Source organism: Tupaia chinensis, unplaced genomic scaffold (assembly GCF_000334495.1).
Source record: "Tupaia chinensis unplaced genomic scaffold, TupChi_1.0 Scaffold000424_1, whole genome shotgun sequence".
Classification (NCBI taxonomy): Eukaryota; Metazoa; Chordata; class Mammalia; order Scandentia; family Tupaiidae; genus Tupaia; species Tupaia belangeri.
The window spans coordinates 1,685,562-1,696,231 of NW_006159929.1; the positions used below are offsets into that span (position 1 = coordinate 1,685,562).

A 10,670-nucleotide genomic window follows, 5' to 3' on the forward strand; every position below is an offset into this window, starting at 1 on the left:
ACTTACAAAATTTTTTTTTTTTTTCTTTTTGAACTAGAAAATACTTCAGTTAAAAAAATAAAATAAAAATAAAAAAGTCTGTAAAAACATCCTCCACTTCGCTTCCCAACCAAGACTTGTAGATCTTTGCTCAGAATCTCCTGGGCAGTCCTGATGTGGCCCAAAGGGATCCAAGAGGAGCATTCTGGCTGATGTACCCAGAGGTGGTGCTGCCAGGCTGCAGCCCTCTGACTCACACAGAATGAGGCACCTGTTCACAGCACTCAAGTGGGAGAGGGCCTGAGGTTAGGCCCAGAGTGCCCTCTCCCACCCAGGGCTGTCTCATTTCCTCTGAGATAAATCATGCAAGGGCCAGGAAGCCCCACAAATCCTTCAAGCAAACATGCAAGTCAAACAGCACCATTTACCCTAAAGGGCCTCTTCAAGTTTACAAGGCGTGGGAGGAACCAGGCAACAAAACAGGCCTTGTCCAGCTAGATCAACCTTTGCCCTCAGGTCAGGGTGGGGGGAGGTAGGGGGTAGGGAGTGGGGGGGGAGCAGGCCTATGGCTATCCTAACACTCCTCTATTTCCTCTGCTACTGGCCTACCCACTGGCACAGCTGGGAACCTACCCTACCTTGGTAAAGGTGACAAGGCTGGGGCAGGGAAGAACAGGTGGCCTGGCAGCTCAGGAAGAACAGATGCCCCCAGCCTCCACCCTTGCAGCAGCAGGGTCTCTTCTCCTGGGGGGGTCGAAAGGTGGCAATTGCTAAGGGACAACGGCCCAGCTGAACTGACCTGGGAATCTCAATGACCAAGATTAACCCCCACCATGTAACCCCCCACCACCAAGAGCCATGGCTGTAGGAAAAAGGAGAGAACGGAACGGGATGACGGGTGGGGCGAACGGGAAAGGGAGATGGGAAAGAAATGGGACGAGACAGCCTCGGTCTGAACATCTGTAAAGGCTGCGCAAGTCAAGGAGGTCAGAGGTTGGGAGGCAAAGAAACTGGATGCCTCAGAAGGACAGAATATTTTTTATGAGATGGTGAAAACATCAGTCTTTTTTTTTTCTTTTGAGTTATAATTTATATACCACATAATTCACCCTTTTAAAGTGTGCAACACAGTGAGCTTTGGCATCTTCACAAGGTTATGAATCCACAGGTGTGCAGTCACTACCCTTCTCAAGTCCAGAACACTTCATTACCCTAAAAAGAAACCTATCGGCAGTCACTCCCTGTCCCCCCTGCCCCTAGCTCAAGACAATCATCAATGGACCGTCTGTCTCCATGGATTTCCCTGTGGTGGACGTTTCAGATTTCTGGAATCGTAGTAAGTGGTACCCTGGACTGTCTTCTTTCATTTGCTCTCAGGTTTCTGAAGCTCGTCTACACCACGGCCTGCACCCGCACGTCATTCCTTTTTCAGCTGAATGATATTGCATGGTAAGAATAGATCACATTTTATTCCTCCATTTTTCAGCCAGTGGACAAGAGGGTTGTTTCCACTTTTTGGCCGCTACAAATAAGGCTGCCATAAACACTCAAATCTCTGCCGCACAACACATACCTTGGGTAGAGACCTAGGAGTTCCACTGCTGAAATTTTTGAGAAATTGCTAGGTTGTCTTTCACAGTGGCTATACCATTTTACATTCCCACCAGCGATGGATAAGAATTCCAATTTCTCCACATCCTCGATGTGGCACATTTTAATCTGTATTTGACAGAAGGAACAGCAGTAACCATGCCCGTGCTTCACACATTCATTTGCTCTCAGGTTTCTGAAGCTCGTCTACACCACGGCCTGCACCCGCACGTCATTCCTTTTTCAGCTGAATGATATTGCATGGTAAGAATAGATCACATTTTATTCCTCCATTTTTCAGCCAGTGGACAAGAGGGTTGTTTCCACTTTTTGGCCGCTACAAATAAGGCTGCCATAAACACTCAAATCTCTGCCGCACAACACATACCTTGGGTAGAGACCTAGGAGTTCCACTGCTGAAATTTTTGAGAAATTGCTAGGTTGTCTTTCACAGTGGCTATACCATTTTACATTCCCACCAGCGATGGATAAGAATTCCAATTTCTCCACATCCTCGATGTGGCACATTTTAATCTGTATTTGACAGAAGGAACAGCAGTAACCATGCCCGTGCTTCACACACAGTATCACGAAGCGTCCACAACGACGCTGAGACTAACTCTGCTACACTGAGCCCCACTCTGCACACATCTGCGATTATGACTCTCCAGAGAAGAATAAAATCCAAGCTAAACCCAAAGGCAAAGGCTGACTGAGCGGAGTCTAGACCAGAGTGAAAAAAGTGTCAGCAGGCCAATAAGCAAGGGAGGCAGGCTATGAATGCTGGGGGTGGGGGATGCCCACCTCCCAGGCCGGGCAGTCATGATTCACAGCCCGGGAAGACAGGGGCATGAACCTCTGCCGGCCCTGGGTACTTCCTGGTGCCTTGACTCACCACCGCAGCCCCTCCTTACCTGCTTTACACACTGACTGGACTCTCCTAAAGGATTTCTTTCAAGGTAAACAAATGATTTTGCCACTTTAAAAAAAAAATAGAAAACTCACAGTCTTTAAATTCATTTGCTCTAGGAAGTTCTGGGGACATGGAGTTAAAGGGTCCCTGCAAGGGGAATGCAATGCATTCAAGGTGGCACGAACCAGAGCCTGTCTCGCATTCTCTGTGGGATCTACCTCATGTCATCCTCACAGCAATGTCTGTGAGATGCTCCCCCATCGCCCAGGACCTCTGAGCGATGGGCAGAGGAAAGCAGAGCGTGGTGCGGCAGCTTCTCTGAGGTCACACAGCAGGTGAGGAGTCTCCCTGCTATGCTGCAGGGCTCTCTGCCCAGCTGGACTCCTGTGGCCCTGCACTGATCGCCCTTCCCAAAACCTTTTCAATGACCAGGATTCCACCAAGACTTACAAGCAAACGCCAACCTCTGGCCCCACAGCAGCTAAGTCTGACTCATACGACCCGTTCCCCTAATCAGAGGGCTCATAAAGACTTCCCATAGCACAAAGGCTGTGCCTCTGAAGGACCTCAAGGAGCTTGCCCTGGGTACTGAATATCAGCAAGGCTTCAGCATCAGACAAAGAAAATTAACAATGGAAGGAGGCTTTTCAATACCATATAGTTCATAATGGGAAAATGCAGGTCAGGCAATGGGAGACTGGTTAAATCAATTACAGTGCTTCTATGTAACTCAATACTCTGCAGCAGTTAAAAACAATGAAGTGGAATTTGTACTAAAATAGAACGATGAACATGATATTTAACAAAAAAACAAAACAAAACAAAACAAGTTAGCAACATAGCAACAGAATCTAATCTATGGCTTCATTACATGAAATAAAACTTTTCACTTTTGGTAGTTAAATACTTCTATGGAGTGAGACTAAAGAAATGTTTTTATTTTTAAATTTTTGTGTTTTTTTCAAATATCAAGAACACATGGGGGCCAGCCGGTGGCAAGGTGGTTATAAAACATGGCTGACTATGGTTTGAGTAAGGTGCTGGATCCCACATGACCAGCTCCACAGTTTAAGTCCCAAACCTGGTGGCTTATAAATCACATTGGGTTTGTGTATGTGCCCAAAATCCTGAGAGAATGGAGAATGGATTGTGGAGTGGCTGTTCCCCTCTAGGGGATTATTTCTCACTTTCCCTCTATCTGTGTCTCTCAGACAGCACATGCCCCCTATAGCAAAAATCTTACAAAAAAAAAAATATATATATATATATATATATGCAGAGCAGGGGGAGGGGGACAAGGAGACGTATCCTTTACGGGGTCTCATCATGTAGCAATCCTTGTTCCTCAGCCCTCTAGCTCCACAGGATCCTGGGTCCTGTGCAAGTATCCAGAGTGTTTCCAGGACCAACTCTAGGATTCAAGTCCAGAGTCAGTCACAGGCTTCTGGCCATGCCGAGTTGTGTATTACTACTTCACCGAAGTAGTCGGGCCTTCTGCATTATTTTGATTCTTTAGTTATTTGTTATAAAGTGTATATTAATTTTGCAATTTAAAAAACCCAATAGTATAAAAATGTAAAGACAGCCCTGCAATTCCTCTTTCTCAATAATTTCACCTTAAAGCTATTGGGTGAGGCAAAGCAAGACTGGAGGTGATACTGTGGGGGGAGTGGTGCCCCTCGAGGGGTTATCAACGCCTGTTTGGGATGAGGATGAGGAGAGGTCGTATGGAGGAAAAGGGACAGCCTGGGATGTGAGGGCCTAGAGAGGGTGGCAGGGGAAGAAGACTGTGGAGGGCACAAGAGGTTAGACATGGGAAACTGGTGAAACGAGAAAACAGATTATAGATGATAGGAACCAGGTTTCTCAAAGTTGTTTTTAAAAGGGAGAAAACTAGAATGAATCTGTACTTTGTGATAAGAATTGGAACTGTGAGTGTGAACTCATGGGTTTCAAAATACATATCTAGGCACAGAAATTCAGGTCGTACACCAAGTGTGTGTGTGTGTGTGTGTACATCAGATATTCCCTACTTCTGTCTACTGAGAGGGCCTGAGAGCAGTGACACCCAACACTCGATAGTTACGAGCACACTCAGCACTCAGACCCTGGTCCCAATATCATTCTCCATGAAGAGGATTGAGGGTGCCGCAGAGCAACAGCCGATTTGCAGAGGCTAGGGCAGGGGAACTGTACAGTGCGCCTGAAGTATCTTCTTGTGTTTGTGCAAGGAAGAGCTCAATAATAAGGGTGACATGTCAAAATGACAGAGGCAAGTCTGAAGGGGCTCCTGCTGGCCCTAATGGATTATAACCTGCTGAATAAAATAGGAAACCACAAGTCTGCAGAGTAACGGACAGACACATGGACAGCCTGGCAGACAAAACAAAACAGAACACAAAACAGGTTACTCTCAGGCTGGTCTGTGGCCTGGTGATTAAGGCAGCTGGATCCCACGTGGCCAACCCCATGGTTCAAGTTCACACATAGTGGTTTGGAAAACACACTGGGCGTGTGTGCATGCACATGCAGAATCCCTAATGAAGGAAGAAATGGAGAAAAGATTGCAGCATGACCAAACCCCAAGAGGAGTGCTTTCTCTCTCCTTCTCTCTGGTGAGTATACATACTCTCTGGCAAAAAAAAAAAAAAAATAGACAATCTTGAGACTGGCAAAACTCACTGGAGTCTGACAATTAGATGGTTCCAACATTAAGTTCTTAATGTTTACATTTGTGTTTCTGCTGTATAGGAGGCTATCCTTGTAAGAAATACACATTACTGTATTTGGGAGTGACAGGGCAACTTCTTTTCTTTTTTTGGGGGGTGGGGGTGGGGGTGGAGAAAGGTTTTTGTATAGGGTACCTATGCTTGCCGGAATGACAGAGAGAGATAGTGAGACAGAAAGTGAGAAAACACACCCCCAGAGAGGTATGGCCACACCGCAATCCCTTCTCCTTCATTCTCCTCTCAGGATCTTGGGCACGCACGCACACACACCCAGCATGAGTTGAAGCCACCGGGTCCGAGACTCAAACCACAGTCGACTATGTGGGAATCCAGTGACGCCATCTGCTGGTCCCCGGATAACTTACTCTTGAATGACACGGGTGTGTGGGGGGAACCTTTGTGCTGTACTCACAAATTTTTGATAAGTTTATGGTATTAGGTTGTCAGGAAAGTCATGCTGTGTTTTTCTATGCAAAAATGAGCCATGACTTCCTCGACAACCCAATAGTCTCACAATTTAAAAAATTTAAACTATAAGTCAAAAAGTAATGAAGGTAAGGTTATGCTAAATTAACAGATGAGTCCAGGTTATTACATCACCAGCTTTGTTTTAAAAGTAAGCCTCAAGAGCTCTGCTTTAGGTTAGGGATCTAACTGACTGCTGATGGGCTTGTTAGTTTTCAGCTTAGAGCTGCAGCTGTGCTGGAGGGTATTCTGCTTCTTCTTGGGAAAGCCTTCTAATTCTAAACATCCAGCCACCTACAGGCCCAAAATGCATCCTTAGTCCTTTCCATACCCCTAGGCAGTCTCAACCAGCCCAGACTATAAGTTTCAAGAGGGGCAGAACTTTCTGTGTCATTCATAGCAGACTGGCTGTGACGAGCCTGCTATTCATGCCTCTGTCAGTGTGAACCAGGAACAAAGCCAAGAAACCAGTTTGGAACACAAAGCATACCAGGAGCAACAGGCCCTGCTCCCACCCAAACAGATAATGATGACGACTGCTCCATCTCATGGATGCACAGGGCTTTCCTGCTTCCAAGCTTCCGCTATCTGTAATAGCACAAGACCTACACGAAGGAAGCAGGCTAGTCCCCTCAAACTCAGACCGTCAGATCCTTTTATGACACACCACATAGCAAACCCCAGAGTATCTCCTCCTTGGTGGCCCTGGCATCACTCAAAATGTTACCTGGCACTGGTGATCACTTAATACTGATCTCCCTCATTGGACTGCAGCTTACAAGGTAAGGGCTGAGTGCTTAGATATACCAGTGTCTTGCACAAGGCCAGCGTTGCAGAAATGCTTGCTAAATGATCATAGGAACAAACAAATAGAAGAATAAATGGGTGAGTGGGTGGTGACCATGGTCCATCCCCAGTCGGGGCTGAGTGCTTAGATATACCAGTGTCTTGCACAAGGCCAGCGTTGCAGAAATGCTTGCTAAATGATCACAGGAACAAATAGAAGAATAAATGGGTGAGTGGATGGTGACCATGGTCCACCCCCAGTCGCCTGGCCTACCTGCTGCTGTTGGGCCCGAAGGTCACTAATCTCCTTCTGGTCCTCCTCGTGGAGCCGCTTCATGTCCTCCCATGACTGCTGCAGCAGGTTCCGCTCCCGTAGCAGCTGCCCATTCTCCCGCCTCAGCATGTCCAAATCATCCTTTAGCTGGGTCTGGTCACTCAGGAGCCGGCTGTGAAGTGTGCTGAAACCCCACACACATACACACACGTACACACATGGTGAGCCTCAGCCAGCCTCCAGCAGACCTACCCCTACCTCAAGGCATCGTCTGCCCCTCCGGGTCCCAGCTCTCCCATTAAACATGCCAGCTGCGAGCCAACAGCAGTCAGGTATGCAGCACACAGAGGCAGGCCAAAATCAGCAGCAGCCAAATTCCAGAAAAACGCGAACTACTACCTTTTACAAACCGAACACCAACTAGGGCACATATATCTCCCAGGAAAAAAGGGGTCTATACCAGGCCCCTATCTGGTACAGACCTGGCAACTGCAAGTAGTAGGGCCTGGGCAAAGGTCAGCAGGTGGACAAGCAAATACCTCCACAGGGGCACCAGGAGACCAAAGGAGAGCATGCCCCATCAACCTATCCCACAGAAACAAGCTGCATTAAGTCCCTGGACTGAGACCCAGAGGCCCATGATCTGCCTGACATCCTGCCCTACATTCTCAATCACTTCCTTATCTATGGGCTCCTGAAGTTGCCAATAAGATGATGTGAAGGATTAAGAACCTCGTTTTACAGTTAAGAAAACTAAGGCCCAAAGGCGCAAATCCTTTTGCAAAAGGCAGACTGCTTGCTCAGCGGCACAGAAGAGCCAGAACCAGAACCCTGGCCCAAGTCCAGGCATGAGGAAGGGCACACAGCAGCCACTCCATGGGGACAGGAGCCTTTGACAAGCAGGCTGCACTCACTGGTAGAAGTCAGTCTCCTTGGCCACCTCCTCGCACCTCTTCAAGGCGTTGGTGTGCTGGTTCTGCAGGCTCTGCAGGTCTGACATGGCTCGCACACACTGGATCTTCAGCCTCTCATAGTCGGGATTCAGCCTGTGGTAGGGCCTGGCCCAAAGAGCAAACAGCCCCATGAACACAGGCTTCAGCCCTCACACTGACCAAGGAGCTCTGTCTGGGATTATCTGAACCCAGCGGTGCTCAAATCCCGACCAGGAATCCCGTGCAGCGCAAGTACCTGGGTGTTGTCAAACTCAGAGATCAACCAGAATCCCCAGTACAGAAGGGGAGCCTTGGCTGCCTGAGCTCCCTGCCTGGGCCCAGAGAGCTGAGAAGAAGGTGTCTTTTTCCATAGGCACTCTCAATCCTGGATATACATTAAAATACCAATGCATAGAACAATTACATAAGCATGTCTGGGATTTGTTCGTTTGTTTGTTGTTTAAGTTTTACTATAGAACACATGTGCTCACTAGAGAGAAAGGGAGAGTGAGAGAAAAAGTGAGAAATTATCCCCAAGAGGGTGGCCATGCCACAGTTCCCTCTACTCCAGTCTCCTCTCGGAAGTTTGGGCACGCAAGCACATGTCCCGTGTGTCTCTCAAGCTACCAGATCTAGGACTCAAACTGCATATGGCCATGTGGGATCCAGCTACCTCAACCTCCATGCCACCTGCTGGCCCAGGGGTTTTTTTTAATTTAAAACCCTGAGTGATTCCAATGTATAGTCAAGGCTGAGGACGCTGGCCATGAGGAGAGATTCTCACAGTGGGGTTCCTGGACCTGCAGCATTGGTATCACCTGGGAACTTGTCAGAAACGTAGAGCCCAATCCCAGATCTCCTGAATCAGGACACTCTAAAGAGGGGGAAGGGTAACTGATGATCCATACTGAACAAGCTCTCTGGGTGACTTTAGTGTATACTCACGTTTGAGAACCCCATCTCTGGAACAGGAGTTAGCAAACTTTTTCTGGAGCGCTAATAGTAAGTTCTTGGGCTCTGTGGGCCATACAGTCTCTGGTGCAGCCATTCAACTCTGCCTTTGTATTAATCGTATGAAAGCAGCCGTAGGAGATGTGCAAATGAACAAGCATGGCTATCTTCCAATAAAACTTTATTTATAAGATAGGCAGCCAGCCACATTAGGCACTTGGGCTGAAGTCTGCTGACTCCCGTGCTAGCACCACTGTGTTTTCACTGGCCTTGTCTTTGAGAGACCCATCCTCATAAACGCAACCTCAAGGACTGGGCCAGGCAGCAATGATGTCACTGCGGAGGAACAGGCCTCTGATGCTCCTAAAGCACGAGGTTAAATCCCCTCCCCTCCAAGCTTCTACTAGCGTGGAAGCTGAAGGATAAACTGTCTGTGTCCCTCCTCTTTCTCCAGGGAGTCCTCTTGGATCATGCAGACAGATAAAGAGTCACCCTCTGCCCCATCTCATTTAGAGCATCAACCTCTAAATCTTAACAAAAGAAGCAAAGATTTTCTTCAAAACAAGAGAAATACCAGGTGGTATAACCTTGCTAAAACATATATATGGTGGTGGGGGAACTAATATGTTTATAAACCGGGGACCAGCAGTGAGTGTAATGGCTATGTTGCTGGACTCCCATGTAGTCGATCACAGTTTGAGTCCTGGACCCGGTGGCTTAAACTCACACCAGGTGCGTGTGCGTGTGTGCCCAAGATTCCAAGAGGAGAATGGAGAAGGGATTGCGGTGTGGCCATCCTCCCGGGGGGGGGGAAGGGGGGTGATTTCTCGCTTTCTGTCTCTCTTTTTTTTGTTTGTCGCGCAAGTTCCCAAAAAAAAAAAAAAAAAAAAAAAAAAAAAAAAAAAAAAAGTTTATAAGCCATATAAATTCCCCCTCAACAAGGCAGGCAGGGCTTTTCTAGGAGGCAGTGGAGGACAGACACACACACACACACACACACACACACACACCCTGTCGAGGGCTGGGCAATGTGATGCCTATCTCTACCAGGGCGGGGGCTTCACACCATGGCACAGGGGATAAAGAGGAAGTGTGCTGTCTCAGGCCTGGAAGGTGGAGGCCCAGAGAGGGGTAGTGAAGAGCTCAAGGCCATCTGACCAACCAGAGAGGAGGCACCAAAGTAGGACCCGCCCCCTCCTGCTGCTGCTCTCCACTCACCCACCAGTCACCTGTAAGGCGGGAGAAATGCCTGCGAAGCCGGCCCCAAGCTTTTCTTTTACAGTCTACCTCTCCGACAAGCACAGCACGCCACTGTCAAGGGCCTCTACAAATGCATGATAGGAATACACACACACACACACACACACACACACACACACACACACACCCTCTCAATCCCTGAGTTGTGAAGTTCAGGACATAGGCTCCAATTCAGATTTGGAGGAAGCAGAACACGCCTGTGCCGACCCCCCAACACCGGCGGGTACTGTCTCATGTCCATTTCTGGGCAGGAGGTGGGGTCAACGGGACACTTGAACAGTACAGGCTGGGGCCCCAGGAGCTAAGGGTGAGTGCCTAGGGGTAATGGCCCTGGCGCCAAGACAGTCATCCCTGCCCAATGGACTGAGGCAGGGCAGCTGGGCAACATTATCACCTTTTGTCGAAGGCCGTCCCGTGTGTCGCGAAGGCCAGGCGCTTGCGCAGCTCATTCCTCTCCCGGGTCATCAGCCGCAGCTGAATGGAGAGGTTCTCCACCTTCTCGTTCACTTGGCGGTCAGTGAGGAGGGGTGGTGGGGATGGAGCCTTCCCAGTGGTGCCTGTGGAAGGGCAACGAGAGTAAACTTGCGTTCAGATGGCCAGGCACTGTTTTGAGCTCTCAGCTGGCTTGGCTACTCATAACAACCTGATGGGCTCCTTGCACATCCCCCTTTCATGGGTGAGAACACTGAGGTGGAACAGATCCCTGAGCCTAGGCCGTATGGCTCCAGCACTCAGGCATTCACCTACCTGACTAGCTCACTGCTGGTTGAGGACCCCGAAGACACCCACTC

The 10,670-nt window shown here is 48.6% G+C and overlaps 1 protein-coding gene across 1 annotated transcript in view; it reads right to left on the reverse strand.

Moving 5' to 3' along the window:
• Positions 1–10,670, reverse strand: part of DLG5 (discs large MAGUK scaffold protein 5) — a gene marked incomplete at its 5' end in the record, with an annotated part of 144,348 nt that overhangs the window by 56,984 nt on the left and 76,694 nt on the right. Inside the window, 3 exon segments of the mRNA XM_014590273.1 lie at positions 6,737–6,920; positions 7,651–7,794; positions 10,274–10,436. Of these exon segments, the coding sequence (XP_014445759.1) occupies positions 6,737–6,920; positions 7,651–7,794; positions 10,274–10,436 (491 nt within the window).